Here is an 18,096-nt window from a genome sequence, read left to right on the forward strand (position 1 = left end):
TTCTGATGTTTTTGTGTTTTGATACAGACTTAGACACCTAGGCTGGTAGAAATCAAAGTTTTAAACTCTCAGCAACTGTATATAAGTTTCAGCAAAGATATCACACAGTCAAACGGTAGCAAGTAACCGTTTCATACATTGACCTAGGTTTTGACACCTCTAAGAATGTCTTCATCAGAATGAAATGTTAAGAAACCCTATCAAAAATACTTAGCAAATTAAGTTTGACAAAATCATTAACCAAAATGACAACTGTCATGGAATACAAAGGTTACTTACATAAAATTACATTGTGAGAAAACAATGGTCAAAGTTTTGAGCAGATATGCTCAAGTCAAAAATTAAAAACATTCAACCTTTGGCACACATTCCTTATTAGTAACAGAGCTATCAGCTCAGTGGCTTACAATGCTGCCACAAAAACAATACAAGTTGCACCGCCTATAGGAAGTGGACAGTAACATGCCGATTCGATACATAACAGAAATAATTGAATTAAACAACAGTTATAAAAACAAAATACAAAGGAAGTGAACTTAATGTACTTTTGAAAATACAAAAAAGTTGAGCAAATGAAGTATACCAGAGACATCTATTAAGCTATATAGAAATTACCATTATGTAAGACACATGATGAATATTAAAGAACATCTATACAACAGTTGCACAATTCAAAAAGTATCTGCATGAAGGTACCTTTAGTAGTAATCCTTGGTCATTACAGCCTACTGGCCGATATAGCAAATCTCTGTTTAGTTGATGCCACCCTCAAAAGTAGGACCGTCCACTGCAGTTTCCGCACTGCCACATGCTCTAATGTTTTGGACGACTTGAAGTGGTGAAGTATGTGCGCAAACTTCAACTTCTTTAACGATACAACTTACTTGAGATAGTCAGCCGACCTTCCTAGCTGGTTAGCCTGCTGTGGCAAACTCCCTTTCTCTTCTCCTCCGCAGTATATTGCTGGGAACAGGAATTTCTCAAGACTCTTTCTACTTATAAAAATAAGTAGATGTACACAGTTTCTTTTGCTTCACTTAACAACATATATTTAAACATCAAACTTTTGCAAATCTCACTCACCACATGAATAAATACTGTTAAGTAAGTCTCCTCGGGTGTCCAAATGTTAGAAACACAGATACATTTACAACAGAGTTGGCTCGCTGACCACAACTCTATTATACAGAAATCATACACCTCTCTTGCCTCTAGCGAGTTCAAATTAAAAGTTACTAAAAATCTTTTTTCAACTCAACTGTGCTTTTGTGACTAACAATAGTCACAGTTATAAAATAGCACAGAATAACACAGAAGTTCCTTGGCACTGCTGTGCACTTTCATAATGACTTCCCTGGACTGACCGACAAGTACTTGTCGGTGCCATTCGATTGCCGTGTCTACAGTCTTCTCACGATAAACTTCAGTCCTGCACATACAGACAGGTGACACACAGTAGGTAGGATTCCTTTCTCCCCACTCACATCTAAAATATTGTGTGTTTGAGATGGTGGAAGGCTGAGTGGTTCTAGGATTTATGCCGAAATTCTCAAAGCACTACATATCCCCCCACCCTCAGATTGAACACGCGTTATTTTATACAGTCATTATGTACATTAATATCACACAGAATAACAATCCACATTTCAAAAGTATACATTTTGTTTATTTTAATAATCGTGAATAACCTTTTGTTTACTATTTAGCTATTCTTTTCTCATTTTAGTTTGATAATAAAATGTGAGCATTTCACTCAAGGTTTTAGTCAGCTCTTAATATCTAGGAATCATGAAGACTATCTTTATTTTTCAATTGCAAATTTCAGGTGTTTATGACACATGAGTAATTTACTTTCTGTTCTCACCTTTTGTACTACCTTTCCTAAGTATGTACTAATTTATTATCTGTTGTAGTTTGGAGGAACCCTGGGAAACATGAAAGTGTTCCTTTTGCCACTCGTACCCTTGCATGAAACGTAATAATGCTAGTTGTGCATAGAATTCAAACTTACCAGAATAATCCCTATAAAATGTATGACTTCTGTCATGATACTGTCCCCATCTCCTAGGATCAGTACCTATACCTTGATTGTGGGTTCACCTTTGAGAGCACTTCCTCTTTCCGTTCTGGTAGGCACGCCCCTTTATGCCTGCCGGTTTTACTTAGCAAATGCCAGGTACGCCCCCCCTTAACCTTTCTAAGGAGGCCTCATGGTTCATTACCCTAGTATACATTTATATGTATACTATAATTAAGTGTTTTCTGGTAAAGCTACGAATCAATTTTACACTTCACATTCACTTTTATAATACATCATTTAATCCCTGGAGTCATCCTCTACTTCTCAACCCCTATATCCTTAGCATATGCTATGTCTACCTGTAATTCAAGTCTCACTGTCCTACTATTCATCAATTTATCAGAGTATTTGTTACACTGATTTTTCTTAAATAAGCATCACAATTAACTCCAATCTTGCTTGTGTTCTCTTTCATTACTCATGCCTCCTCCTTATAGTTTTTATATAAATAGGCGATGTAGAACCGTCATAGTGTTTGTGTACCTATTTGTCTATGTTTCCTAACGTACACATATTCTTTCCCCTACAATACCTGGCAGTTCTCACATTATGACAGGTTTCTAGTGTGTAATTTTAATGTTCGTGTATAAGTGTAATTTTGTGTGTATGCAGATGTGTGCTCGTGTAGTCTGATTCTTTGGCCTTCTTATCTGAAAATAAGATGTAGGTTATTGGAAAACACGGAAACCAAGAAGGATGTCTGCAATAGAAGTAGATGAATATGGGAAGAGGGAAAAAATAGATAGGTCCTCAAATGAGAAGTAAGAAAGGAAATAAATAGAAATTGTTGCTAAGATCGAAGAAGAGAAAGAAGATAACCCCAAAGACAGGAAACCCTTCCCACTCCCCTTCCCTAGGATCCCTACCTCGGAGGTACTTGAGTGAGATTGCAGAGGAGGTTTGGTGTTGTCTCCTACAGAACAGGCATTCGCACCTTCACCTTTGAGGTCCCCGAAGGAATTAGCAACCCTATGGAAATGGCTAATGGTGAAGAATCAGTCACACTTGTTGGTGAGGGTTGTTTGAAAGGTGTGGTGTTTGTTTTGTGTTAGTCATGACTTGCGTGTTCTCGTAAACCATGCTTTTATCCACAATACCCACTCCTTTCAAAACTGATACAAACCCTCCCATCTACATCACATCTCATAAAAGGTATAAAATATTCTATACAAAATAGAAAATTATACACTATAGTCTAACAGTCATTCAGTTTGTCACATTATATTATATTTTCCACAGACATAATATTCTTATTCCATTTATTTCATGTTTAGAGATCACTTACTTTCTTATTCTGTGATTCTCCTAAGTTGTAGTCATATCCAGTTTTCTAGGTAATAAGATTATAGGGTAGTTTAAGATTGTGGGAATAGATGACAGAATAGTTTAAGATTTGAAGGGATTTTGGTATGGAAAAACTAGTTTGGAAGAAACACTGAAAACAACTCGGGATCCGACGGTAGTCACTCTGCCCGTTAACTCAGAATGTTAATGTCCTTAGGGGATAGATGACTCCGCCTGGATCCCATGGATCTGATATTAACTTCACTTGAGCAAATGTAGACCAGTACTTTTCGTTAAATTTTGTTTGAAAGTCTCCCCACTGCAAAACAATCACCACTTCACTAGGTAACACAACATTAGGCGACAATACATTTTTTCTTACTTTGTTTTGGATAAGCTTGAATTCTTGCCACATGTCACCTATATTCTTTTGGGTACCTGAAACTTCAGAAGAAACAATAGGCGACACGCTCTGGAGGTTACTCTCGCGGCGACTTTTCAATCTATCATTTCCTCTACTTGTTCCTCGAAACTACTTACATTTATGATATCAGAGCTTGCCATCTTCTCTTTGAAGTTTCTTTCTACACTATCTACTCGTACTTGGACCCGCAAATTGCGACTGAATGACAGGCATTAATTCGCTACGCTTATCAATGCTCTCGTTCAATGTATGCCATCCCTGCTTTACAGCATTAAACTTAGCATTATATATATCCTCCAATGATCCTAACTTTTCATTAATCTCAAATTCTACACTATCACGTTTCTCCTCAATATTCAGTTTTAATCTTTTTGTCAGATCCTGAAAATGATCCTTCTGTTTTTGATTGACGTCAGTAAACATTTGATTTACGAGAACGTTTAAAGAATCAGTCAATCCCTTCTTTAAATCTAATTTCAAATTTTCTACTTTACTATTTGGGGTGTCAAATTCAGTCTTTAAAACATCCAGGCCTTCGCATCAACTTTGGCATTTAACAAACCTAGATTTGTTGTTTGACTATTCAAGGCTTCATTCTGGTTATTTAGAACTTCAATCTGAGCATTTAAACTAGAATGTATCAAACGTATTTCTTTCCTTAGAGTTTCATTCTTCGCTTTTGACTGCTGACTCTGGTTATCTAACTTAGCATTTAAAGTTTTACTTTGATCATCTAATCGAGAATTCATTACACCTAATTCTTCGCTTAGAGTTGCTTTTAATTGAGGTTTAATTAGATTTACTCACTCAGACCAGTCAGGTCCTTCGTTTGTAACTCTCCTAGCCATGACTGGTTCTGAAGTTCCCCAAACTTGTTGTTCATTATTCATATTTTTACCAGCTTTGGACCTTGTGAGTATTTAAAAATTAACTTTAAGTATAATAATTACATTAATAAAGTTCATTCAACAGTTTATACCACGTTGCATTAAAACAATAAAGTTCTGTTTTACGCTCACCCGGCGTAGAATTTGGGCTGTGTTGGTGAGCGGATGTGGAATCAGCACTGGTGAGCAGCAACTGGTACCAATGGCGTCAGTTGTTGGTTTCCACATAGGCGTTGGTGAGCAGATGTGGAAGTAGGTCACCACCGGTGAACAGCAATTGGTGCCAGCAGCGTCGGATGTTGGTTTCCACCAGATCTTCTTAGTCAACGTGATCTCGGCATATTTCTTCTTAGAGAAACACACTGGAATCTTCTTCACTATTTCTCAATCCAAATTTTTGGTCTTTTGAATACTCGAGCATGTTCCGAAGTTTCGGAGAAAATTCTTTATCGCGTTTTGTTTAGTTGCTATGGCAACATACAACATCCACTTTTCTCATTTTTGATCTTAGAATTCCTGTTTATCGAGTCTTTTTCCACTGGTCGCCAAGTTCTAACGTTTTGGCCGACTTGAAGTGGTGAAGTATGTGTGCAAACTTCACGTTCTTTAACAATACGACTTGCTTGAGATGGTCAGCTGACTTTCCTAGCTGGCTAGCCTGCTGTGACAAACTCCCTTCCTCTTTTTCTCCGAAGTATATTGCTGGGAACAGGAATTTCTCGAGACTGTTTCTACTTATAAAAATATGTAGACGTACACAATTTCTTTTGCTTCACTTAACGATGTATATTTAAACATCAAACTTTTGCAAATCTCACTCTCCACATGAATAAATACTGTTAAGAAAGTCTCCTCAGGCGTCCAAATGTTAGAAACACAGATACATTTACAACAGAGTTGGCTCGCTGACCACAACTCTATTATACAGAAATCATACACCTCTCTTGCCTCTAGCAAGTTCAAATTAAAAGTTACTAAAAATCTTTTTTCAGTTCAACTGTTCTTTCATCACTAATAATAGTCAGAGTTACAAAACAGCACTGGATAACACAGAATTTTTTTTGGTTCTGCCGTGCACTTCCATTATGACTTCCATGGACTGACCAACAAGTACTTGTCAGTGCTGTTCAGTCGCCATGTCTACAGTCTTCTCACGATAAACTTCGAACCTGCACACACAGACAGGTGACGCGCAGTAGATAGGTATTCCCCACTCACATCTAAAATATCGTGTGTTCGAGACGGTGGAAGGCTGAGTGGTTCTAGAATTTATGCCAAAATTCTCGAAGCACTACAATGCTCCAGCAGGAAACAGCTGGCAGTTTCAGGCTCCCTAAAATGTTCAGCATTACACTATGCATTACCTTGCCATTACCCCTGGCCCCTTGGTTTTCTGGGATGTCTGCCCTCCCCCTGCACAAGTGCAAAACCGCACAAAAGGAGTTTGAAGAGCTGCTCACTGCCAGCGTACTTTTCCCTTCAGAAAGTCCCTGGGCTTCAGCTCTTCACTTCCAATGAGGACGGTTCCTGGTGCCCTTACAGTGATTACCACAAACTCAATGCTCGCACCATCCCTGATTGCTATCTAGGCAACACTCCTCTGCACCTACAACGGTGCCATCCTGGGAGCTACTACCTTGAGTAAGATTGCGCTGAAGTCTACCCAAGTACCAGTCACCCTGGAGGACACTGAGAAAACTGCCATAATCACACCTTTCAGCCTGTCTGAGAGTGCATTCATGATGTTCGTCCTCTGCCATGTCGCACCAACATGGCAGCAGATTTTGGACAATATCCCATGGCACGCACTGGGTGTTTTGCCTGCCTAGATGATATACTCATCTACTCAAGACCTTACTGAACATCACTGACACCTATGCGAAATTTTTTCCTGCTTGTAAAAAGCTGGAGTGATCCTCAACAAGGCAAAATGCATTTTTGGGGCGGGCGAGGTCAAATTCCTTGACCAATTAGTCTCTGCTGCCAGCTCCCACCCCCTCCCCGTCACAGTATAGGAAGTAGTGGACTTTCCATGCCCTACTATCTTCGAAGGCCTCCAGCATTTCATTGGCACAGTCAACCTTTCTTGTCACCATCTTAAGGACACCGCCGCCAACCAAAAACCCCTTACTACAGCACGCCATGGCGATAAAAACAAAGGCAACAAGCTGGTCCCTTGGACCCAGGCCACGATCAAGAGCTTCAAAAAAACAAAATGGGACCTCACCAAAGTGGCCCTTTTGGCCCACCCCCATCCTAATGTTCCCCTCACAATTGTGGAAGACATGGGCCAGACGGGTAATGGGGCCATCCATACAACAATACATGGACAATGTCTGGAAACCACTCACTTGTTGGTAACTCCTTCCATTGCTTCTACCTCTAGCAGCAGACAGTGGGCTGCACAGACCAGAAACCAGCCCCCCCCCCCCCCCCCCCCAACACCCTCACTAGTCACTTCCACCAGAGGGAGGGCTTAGACGGCCATACTTTGTGGACACCACTCACGCCAAACCATAGCTCGAGCAGTCTCTCGTGCTGTTCCAATGCAGCAACACTGCTCTGTCATGCTATATGCAGTTTGGCTGCACAACACCACGTGGCTCCCATTGTCGTCTGCCACATTTTCCCAGGGTGTGCACGAACAGCAGAATTCTTACCCCATGTTCCGTGTCTGTGTTCTGTCGCAGTTTGTTTATTAAATGTAGTGCAACCTTCTTTTTCCGCGCCGCCTTCCCGAGCTGCATCCCCTCAAGGTGTTTCTATTAACTACAAGTGTACAAAGTCTGATGCCAGGTTTCTAGTTTATCCTCCCAGTAGAAGCAATTGGAATACTGTGTGCAGTGCAGTGTAAATAGTGCAGTGAAGTGCAGTGCATGCCAGGAGTACTACGCAAGTTTATTACTATTCCATCCCTGGCCATCTTAGCAACCCTTTTGCCACCAAGTGTGCCACTGAAGAGGGTTTTGTCACACCCACACCACCAGATGATGTCGGGCAAAAGCTGTAAGCCATTCTTGGTCCGCCCTGTCCAAATACTCAACCCACAGCAAGACCTTCCTTGATTAAGAGGTATTTTACTGTAGTTGTTAGCCTTTAGGAATAATATCTCGGAACCAGCCTGCGCGGCTCCTGCAGCATGTCCCATTATTTGTGGTCATCTTCCGTAATTAGTGCAATGCTTAGGCATGTATGCCCTGTAAGAGTACAGAAAGGAACCTACATCTTTCCTTCAGGCCTTATTGTCATAAAATTGGACTGTAACTTTTAACTTGTTAGGAGACCAACTGATAATAGAAGCCACTGTGGGACTTCCCCTTCAACTTCCACTTGAAACTCACTAGGAATACCTGTCAGAAAATGGAAAATCTAAACAGTTGGCTTGGGCATGTGCTTTAGAATACCTTGAATTTCTTTGTAACTTCGTTTCATTTTATTCTTCATAAAGCTCAATAATTACAAATACTATGTAATTAATGTAACGATTATTTCTTTGATTTTTGTAATGGAATGTTAAGAGGGTTTAAACAGTGATTGTATTATCATATATTAAGAAAAGGTCTAAAAATAAATAATGAGGTTATCATCATCTTGAAATTTTCTAATACATACTATCAGGATCTGAAATGTAAGGACTGTTTAATGTCTATAATCCTTTGCAAACTTCAATTCTTTCTTTATACTGTTTTTACAGCAAATAACACTTTGTTGTGTCACAGACTGTAGAACCATAAAGTTTAACAAACATACAATGATTTATCAAGTACAGCAGTAAAATAAAACTCTACTACGAGCCTACAGGCTACACTGAGAGGAAAAATTACCGTTAATGGATGTCTAGGTTATGATCTATTATCAATATAATATTGTGACCTTTTTTTTTGTGAAAAGAAAGCTAAGAAAAGCACGGATTAAAGAGACATCAGTCACTGGATTTTTATTGAAATATATTTCCACTCAGGAAGAACATAAGGACGGTGAAGGAGCAGCACTGTTGTTGCTGCCGATACCAACAAAAATAAATTTATTTCTGGCTTCTGTCAGTAGTGAAAATTGAATCCAAAGATATAAAAGCCTGAATCATCACCTGAACAAAATTAGAAAACTGTAAAGAGCTCTCTATGGGCTTGAAACTTAATAAAACCATTGTCAAAGATAATCAGAAGCTTGTCAATGACACTACAAAATAGAGAAACATCACCTTTAAGATACTGCACTATTTTTAACCCAGCAGAACCTTGCTTTCCTTGGACGTTACATCAGAAAGCAGATTAAATTTCCTATAACTGGTGCAATTCATGGCAAAATACAATCCAATATTGAAAGAGAACTCTTTAAAACTTGAAGAGTCTGTTAAAAGGTCAAAGGAGTGCCTCCTCATTTTTCAAAAGGGATAAAAAATGAATTTGTTTTTATTTTGGGTGAACATGTTAAGGAAAAAATTACTGCAAACATAAAAAAGGTTAAATATTATGGAATAACGTTTCACAGCACTCCCGATGAAAACAAAACTGACCAAATGAGTCAAATAATTAGATATGTCCACACAGAAGACAAGACTGTAAAAGTTAAAGAATCTTTCCTAGGATTTTCTTTTTCTTTTTTCCTTTTTCTTTTACATTGGGGAAGAGTGCACAGGATATGCCAAAAGATATTCAACAGCAGCTGGAAAAATATTGGTGGGATATTGTGTTGTGCAGAACTCAAATGTGTGGCAATGCTGCATCAATGTTGGGTTTACATGGAAGAGTACAATAAAAAATTCGAGAAGTCAATCCAAAAGCTCTGTTCGATCCCTGTGCTAAGCATTCCTTGTGGACTTCACACATTCTCATGTGTTCCCTCTAGCATCATCTGGAACTGCAGAGAAGTAATATTCGTTTTTCTTGTTTTCTGCCTATACATGGGAATCACTTTTAGATAAAAAAAGAATAAGTTTAAAACTAGTTCAGACACTCGCTGGAGTGCTTAATAGAATTCAGTTTAACATTGGTGAGCATTTTGGAAGACATGCAAGATTCATCACAGCAGACTTTATACTAGATCTGCAGCAAGCTTGACCCTTCCAGCTATATGTGATTTTAACCTTTTGACTTACATCAACTTTTGATACACAATACTGCAGGAAGTAAATTTAGTCCAACAATATCCACAGTCTCCAAAAATGACTTTGGATACACGACTTTTTAGTGATGGAACAAATTACAATTATGAGCAATGCTGTTAATTTTGGCACTAAAAAATGCAATGATATGGGCATTAACAATGTCCATTGCCTATGGAGGAAGGTAAACAAAATAATGCTGGTGAAGTAACTCATGGCACTGAGTTACTGATACAGGAAGAAATTCATCATTCTATGTCTGAATGCTTAGACCAACTTATATAAGAACTGTCACAATGATACAATATCATGAAGGAAATCACCAAAATTTCCCACATTGTTCAAATAACATTTATGCTTTAAACTTCTGATGACACACTGGCTGTAGCACTGGAGAATCCAGTAGAAATTTATGATGAGTTTGATAAGGAGCGGATGCTGCAAGATATAAAAAGGTCTTGTAAGCATCTATGTGGAACTGACACGAGTGTGGATGTTGCTGCTTGATGGAAAGCTCAAAAAATCCTTAAATTTATAATTAAATGCGACTTCAGTGAATCATTGCACTGTACATCACTTATAATCGAGTACTTCTTGACCATCTGTCTCTTAGTCACATCATGTGAGAGAAGTTTTTCTAAACTGAAACTAAAAAAAAAATTGTCTTTGGTCGAGGATGAATCATGAACAACTAGCCAATCTGTCCACTTTACCTACCAAAAGAAAAGTTACAAGTGAAATAGATTTCAATGATATTATCAATAATTTTGGTAAAATAAAGACACAAAAACATACTAAGTTTACAAATCTAACTGATATTATAATTGCACAAACTTTGTTTCCTGACATATAAAATGAAAGGTAATTTTCTTGGTCTATTCTTTATTATTTCTTTGCATTCTACCTGATGGTTGGTGTTCTAAATGCTGATTCATATTCTGAGTTTCCCACCTACAACTTACAAGTATGTATATTACATTTACTACAGAATAGAATACACACATAATAAATGCTTGAATTTTTTTGTCAGCCATTACATATATGTTTTTCATTTTTTTTACAATGTGTACATTACAAATACATCAATTTCTAAGCAGACCATGGGCCTCAGTTTTGCAGTCCTGGGCCGCCAACGAGCTTAGTCTATCACTGAGTGTGCCATAGTGCATAAGTAAACTGAGGGCACATTTGCTCTGGTAGGAACTCTGATGAATCAAGAACTTACCCCCTTGTTTTTTATTTGAAATCTGATTGGCGTTGATGTTAAAATATGAAACGCTGCAGGCTCATTGTCTTCCAGCCATTTAGCAACACGGAACCCATCAACAAAAAATGACATACCACCAGGATCACAGCCTAGTTCTTTTGGATCTGTAGCCTGAAAGTGAGACAATGGCTTGAGTAAGCTTTGATGACTCCAAAAACAGTATTCTATAATAGATAAGGCTAATGTTCAATTCATAACTATGACAAAGACAGTGAGTAACAAAAATGTGTAACTATTATTGGGGAGTCAGTGACAGCATGTTATATTTCCTTGCCACCGAATCGTTTTATGTAAATCTCACAATATTTCATCAATACAACTGCTCGACGTCTTCAGGCAATGGTAATTGCTGCTGTTACTGCTGCAAGACACAACCTATTATAATTGTGAGGTGGCTTCAAAATTTATCAGGCCAGGAGCAGGTAATACATGTGCATGGGAAGATCCACACAGTTGGAGAAAAGTGCGATCCTAGTGCCCCCTACTGGGAGCCGCAGAAAGGCCTTCTGTGCATGCACTGTGGGCAAGGACTGTGCTACTGGACATTCCTGAAGTTAAAAGCTGAATTAAATCTCAGCACTGCATTGCATCAAGTCATGAATTGGAAGTTCTAATTTTTCCTGTCTTGATTTAATGGCAGCCAGTGCTGGATTCCAGGCAGTGCTTAATTGAAAACCTACATCCCTGCTGATAAGAGTGTCCACTATATGGATATGTACAGTCTCCTTAACAACACAGTCCCAGCAAGATGACACTGGGGATAAAGTTTCTGTCTTTTCATAAAGTGTGTGATGCCCCATGTCCTGGCAATGCTCCGCTGCCACTGATTTATCAGGTTGCCCTGGGTGTCTGATACAATATTCTTGCACTGTTTGGCACGTCTACCCAATATAAGATTTTCCACATTGGAATGAGATCTTATAAATACCATGTTTCCTAAGGCCAAGGTTATCTTTGACCAAGGCCAATAAATTCCTGTTTTGCTGGTGGCCAAAAAGCACACTTGATGTCGTTCCTTTGGCAGATTCTTTCTATTCTTGAGGACATACTGCCAAAATAGGGTAAGAACACCACTGAAATGGGTGCCTCCACATCTTCATTTACATCCATGGTTTGAAGTTGCTTAGAACGGAATGCACGGCGTATCTGTCTATTGGAATAGCCGTTCTGTTGAAATACCATTCTTAAGTGTTGTAGCTCAGCAGGTAGACTGTTGGCATTTGAGACCACATGTTCTGTATGCACCAAGGAGCATAAGACACTACCCCATTGTACAGGATGATGACAACTTGTGGCCTCCAACTACAGCTTCGTAGGAGTTGGTTTGCGACAGACACTAAGTCCCACTCTACCATTAGCTTTCCTTCTGATCATGACATCCAGGAATGGTAAAATATTATCTATTTCCTCTTCTATTGTGAACTGCATGTTCAGATGAGGGAGTTCAGATGCCAGAGAAACACATGTAATGTCATTATTCTGTGAGGCCACATCACGAATGTATCGTCTACATACCACCAGAAGCAGGAAAGTTTGAGACTTGCTGATTGCAGTGCTTTTTCCTCAACATCTTCCATAAAACAGTTGGCCACCGTGGGAGACACTATCCACTTGTTCAAAATACTGGTTACTGGATAAGAAAAAAGACGAGGAAAGCGCATGTTTAAATAATTCCACTATGTCTTCCTCAAACTAGTTTCTGATAAGCTCTAACATGTCCTGATGAGGTACTTTCATAAATAAAGATACAACGTCAAAGCTAACCAAAAAATCCAACAGTTATGGCTTTTCAGGTGACCTATGAAGTCCTCTGAATTTTGGATATGGTGGTCACACTTGCCTATGAGCAGTCTCAACAGTGTAGTAAGATGTTTGGCACAGAAAATGGGTAGAAGCTCCAATGCTGCTCACTACTTGGCAAAGAGGAGTCCCATCCTTACGTATCTCTGAAAGGCCGTATAGTCTTGGGAGGGGGGGGGGGGGGAGACTGCATCATGTTGGCGTACGCTCTTAAGGACTTAGAAAGAAAATAAAACTCTTCTTAAGAAGGTCTAGTGTTTTTCTCTAGATCTTGCCCGTCAGATCCTTTCTTAGCTTACGGCACGCATGAACATCGAGCATCTACTCCATCTTGCTGTTGTATTCAGCTCATGAGAGGACGACAGTGATGTTACCCTTGTCAGCAGGTAAAATGATGAGGTCTCAAGCCTCACAGAGCCTTCCTTTCTTCTGAGCTGATGTTAAACTTTCCTGGTGGGGCTTGTGTTGAAATGTGTTGGTTGCTGCTGCTGCAAGATGTGGCTGAATGACCAGTATTTTGGACAAGGGGACGGTGTCGTCATGGGAAATCCTCTGCCTCCAATGGTGGTCAACTATTTTATGGAAGACTTTGAGGAAATAGCACTGCAGTTGGCAACTCTCAAACTTTCCTGCTTCTGGCAGTATGTACATGACACATTTGTGGTGTGCCCCCACAGAATAAATACATTACCTGTGTTTCTCCAGAATCTAACTCACTCCAGCCGAATATACAGTTCAGAATGGATGTGGAAAAAGATGGTATTTTACCATTCCTGGATGTCATAATCGAAAGAAAGTTGATGTTACAGTGGGACATAGTGTCTATTGCAGACCAACTCACATGGAGTTATATTTGGAGGCCACCAAGTTGGCATCACCATCCACAATGCAGTAGTGTCTTACGCTCTTTTGTGCATACGGAGCATGTAGTCTCAGATGCCAACAGTCTACCTCCTGAGCTACAACACCTAAGAACAGTATTCCAACAGAATGGCCATTCCGATAGATGTGCTGTGCATTCCGTTCTAAGCAAATTCAAAGCACGGATGTAAATTAAAAAGTGGAGGGCCCCATTTCAATGGCATTCTTGTCCTATTTTGGCAGTATGTCTTCAAGAATAGAAAGAATCCGCCAACGGAATGACATCAGGTGTGCTTTTTGGCCTTTGGAAACACGGTGTGTATAAGATCCCATGCCAATGTGGAAAATCTTATATTGGGTATGTGTCAAACTATGCAAGAACGTTGTGTCGAACATCATCATACACATCTAGGGCAACCTGATAAATTGGTGGTAGCTGAGCATTGCCTTGACATGGGGCATCGCATATTTTACAAAAAGACAAAAATTTTATCCCCAGCAGGTGGGGGGAATGCTCCATTTTTGGCTGTACATACTGATGACAATCTTAACTGAAAAACCATATTACTGAGCCTCTCAAACCATTAAGTTCAGCTACTTTTGCTCTTCATATAACTGCTAATCTTGGAGACAAATAAATCAAGCACCTGACGTATTCTACATATTTCCACTCAACAATGTCATACAGAATAACTTTGTGGGGTAACTCATCACTTAGAAAGAAAGTACTGATTGCACAAAAGTGAGTACTAAGAACAACATGGGGTGTCTGCCTACAGATGTCATGTAGGCACCTGTTCAAGAAGTTACACATTTTAACTGCACCATTACAATACATATTTTCATTAACAAAATTGGTCATAAATAACCAATCACGATTTGAGAAGAACAATGGCGCACATACCTACAACACTAGAGGGGACGAATGACCTTTATTAACCACTGTTAAAACCGTCATTCTCTCAGAGGGGAGTTCAATATGCAGCAATAAAAATTTTTGATCATTTGCCCAATAATACTGTATGGAAAATTTAACTAAGAAACATCACATTATCAAAGAAGTCTTTTATAGTCTACAACGAATTGTCAGCTAACGTGAAATTGTTTAAACATGTAGCTAGAGTAGAAAGTGGAAATTTGTTAAAGTATTAAAGAACTTCAAGCAGTTCATTTTTGATGAATTTTCTGTCTTTGACAGTCTGTGCCTTGGAATATCAAAACTCATTCTGCCTCTGGTGTCATTGTAGTACAGTCTCTCTAGTGTCAAAATCTGTTACATTGTTCTGAACATAGATCAGGGAGGCATAAGGATTGACAGCTGCCAATGTTTTTTACTTTAGGGAACAAATGATGATAATGTTCTTTCAGGCCAACCTTACGCATTATTTGTAGTACTTTTTTTGGTCAAATACTTGCGTGTACTGAAAACTTAGTTACACAATGAGATTTTGTCCGAATTTTCATAGCCAAACATAGGCTGGGGAATGGAAAAATGGGGTATCAAATAGAAACACTTAATCACCGGTTTGAGCGGAAATCTGAAATATTTCACATAAACAGGGTGTCAAAAAGTTCATCTCTTCAAGGCCTAGCTATTTTGGACATAAGTTGCTTTGGTGTGATATCTTTCCCAAAATGGCTTTATTTGAAACCAAGCACTAATTTCAGAACATGATGAGACCAAAAGACACCAGGAAACTGATTCTGAAAACATCTCTAGAGTAACAGCTCAGTGCAGTCACAGCTCTAGAGATGACTACTGTTTCTCCTGAAGCTCAAAAGTGCTGCTAACTGTCAGGGATCTTCTTATGCTGACTTGACTACAGAATGTCTCAAACATCACCTGTCGTGCATAATTGTAGCCAACCCCAAAGACACCTGGTAAATGTGGCAGGTCTTCCAGAAACATTGAAGGCAGAGAAGCAAGTGAGAGAAAATAAGACTGGAAAAGATCATCCAGGAGTGTGGATTACCTGAAAAGAGTAATGAGAAAACTCTTAGCACACACTGACATGTTCCCAATCGAATCTTGCTGTGCTTGCAATCACCAAACGTTTCTTCATCTTTTGGTATGACATGCAGATAACAATAGGATTCATAAGCTGTTATCAGACAAAAATATGTCTGTCAATGGTGGAAAATTATCCACAGAATGCTATCAATTATTGATCGGTTATTGCATTCCTTCCCAAGCAAAGTGCAGCAAAATGAAATCTGAAGAAGTGCCAACTGTCTTCACTTACTTGTCATTTCCAGAAAAGTGTCTTCTTGCATTATTACACATATCTATTAATATCCGAAAGTACCATACAGTAATTCAAACAAAGCAAAAAGGGTCATCTGTCAGTTCCCACAAATTGTGAAGGAAGTATTCGAGCAGCTTTCAACAATCTTATACAGATGCTAGTGTCATTGTGTTACAGAACAGTTGCCATCGAGTAACATGAAGTGGGAATTTGACAGCTGACTGCAAATAGTGCAATCTGCTTTCTGTTAACTCAAGAAGCACAATCATCTGTAGGTCAGTGTCAATCACAGCATAAATTGAAACTTCTCTGTTTTCTTATGATTTATATACTCTTAATAATAATAATAATAATAGAATACTGATTGATAATTACATATATTGTATTTCACAGTTTCTGAACAAAACCTGAAAATTAAAAAAAACTGGAAACAGTCAAACAAGATCTACTGATCCCAGTTACATTTGTTTCAATACTTTGTGTCTTGATGGGTAGTAATTATTGTTGTGTCATCTGCTGATGTAGCAAAATTTTTCCCATCCAAAAACTTGTGTAGCCCAGATAAAACACACTATCTTCTGCTAGGACTGTCAATTCATAACTCAGTTAAATTTTATAAAATTTCATGCTAACAAGTTAACATGGAGACGACACATCCACCATGTTTGCAAAAGAATGTCAAAGTGCAATGTACCTAATGTGGAAATTGAGAGATGTAGTTACTTCTGAACAACCTGTAAATATATGTCTCGTTGCTAAATGTTAAACTGATACAATAAATAAATAAATAAATAATAAATTCATGTAAGATGAACTATTCACAGTTCAATGAGGAATCCAAGCCATATAGCATTTCTGGTACGTCTCCGTACTATTGAGAGGTGTATCCCAGATTAAAGGAAAAACTGAAAATCTGTGGTCTGACCTGGATTCAGTAACATGGCCTTTTGGTTTCCAGGCATGTGCTTTACCACCAGACCACCAGGCCAGACTAAGTAAATGGGTATAGCTGTTTCATCACTGTGGTGAACTGTAGAGGGGAAACTTTGATAATGCCAATTCTTGTTGGCGAAGAATTAGGAATATTTCCAGAATGAGATTTTCACTCTGCAGCGGAGTGTGTGCTGATATGAAACTTCCAAGTTTCATTAGGAATATCATTAAACATTGGTTGAGGATTCTGAGACAAAAGCTGACGTGCAATATGTCAACAAGGGCCCACAAAAGCCTCAATAATTTTAAATGTAAGTAGGACCCCACTATTTTTCTCTGTGCAAACATGACTTGAATAGACAAACTGCCTCTTCTTGTCACAGGGAAATCAAAATGCTCAAGCTGGTTCAATGGTAAGTTTGCCACAATAGCGTTCACATCAGTTTAATATACTGTATCGAGTGTCCTATTTAGTACGAGAGTGAGAATATAACAGTGCAGCAGCAAACTGCCAACTCAGACCACCTGTGCCTAGCGCCAAACTGTTATCTGCAGTCTCTGACTAAAGTACAGTAATACTAAAACAAACAAAACATACCTTATTGTTTCTTGCACCTTAGCAAGATCCACATATCTCAAAAAAAAATTGCAGACACTTTAGTGTTCATTCACAAAACCTGCCATAATGAATCTAACAATATAGTACATCTTTCAGTGAAACACCCATGAATGACAATTTAGCGACAAACCTAACTGCATACTTAGTCCTCTGTTAAAATATGTTGTTCACTTTTTAACTGTAACATAAATTTTCATTATTTATTTAATTGTGTTTTGTTTATCAACAATGGGAGAAAGCTAAGTTTAATGTAATTGTACCTTAACTGGACAGACGACACTCATCTATGACCACACACAACAATGTTCACACAGAGACCAAACAAAGTACCAATGGAACAATTACAGTGCCAACTGTTGGAGGTCACATGCTCATATGAAAACGTAAAAGTGTCAGCCATGCTGGCTGATGGCGATTTCTGCCAATGTTGCTCTCATGCTGAACAGGACACCTTCATTTCTGCTTGAGTAATTATAATTTTCTAATGGGGTTAATTTTTAGTAGCTTTAAAGAAGACTGGGGGAAACTACAATCTAAATTTACAGTACAGTAATTTAATTTAATTATCCACATGTATAAAGGCCCCACACA

General features: G+C 38.7%; 1 protein-coding gene across 3 annotated transcripts in view; it reads right to left on the reverse strand.

Moving 5' to 3' along the window:
* Positions 1-18,096, reverse strand: part of LOC126199185 (gamma-butyrobetaine dioxygenase-like) — an 80,829-nt gene that overhangs the window by 37,443 nt on the left and 25,290 nt on the right. For all 3 annotated transcript variants that reach the window (XM_049935964.1, XM_049935963.1, XM_049935962.1), the window contains exon 7: positions 11,005-11,157. In XM_049935964.1, the coding sequence (XP_049791921.1) occupies positions 11,005-11,157 (153 nt within the window). The remainder of the gene's footprint in view (positions 1-11,004; positions 11,158-18,096) is intronic.

The sequence above is a fragment of the Schistocerca nitens genome, chromosome 8 (assembly GCF_023898315.1).
Source record: "Schistocerca nitens isolate TAMUIC-IGC-003100 chromosome 8, iqSchNite1.1, whole genome shotgun sequence".
NCBI classification, from domain to species: Eukaryota; Metazoa; Arthropoda; class Insecta; order Orthoptera; family Acrididae; genus Schistocerca; species Schistocerca nitens.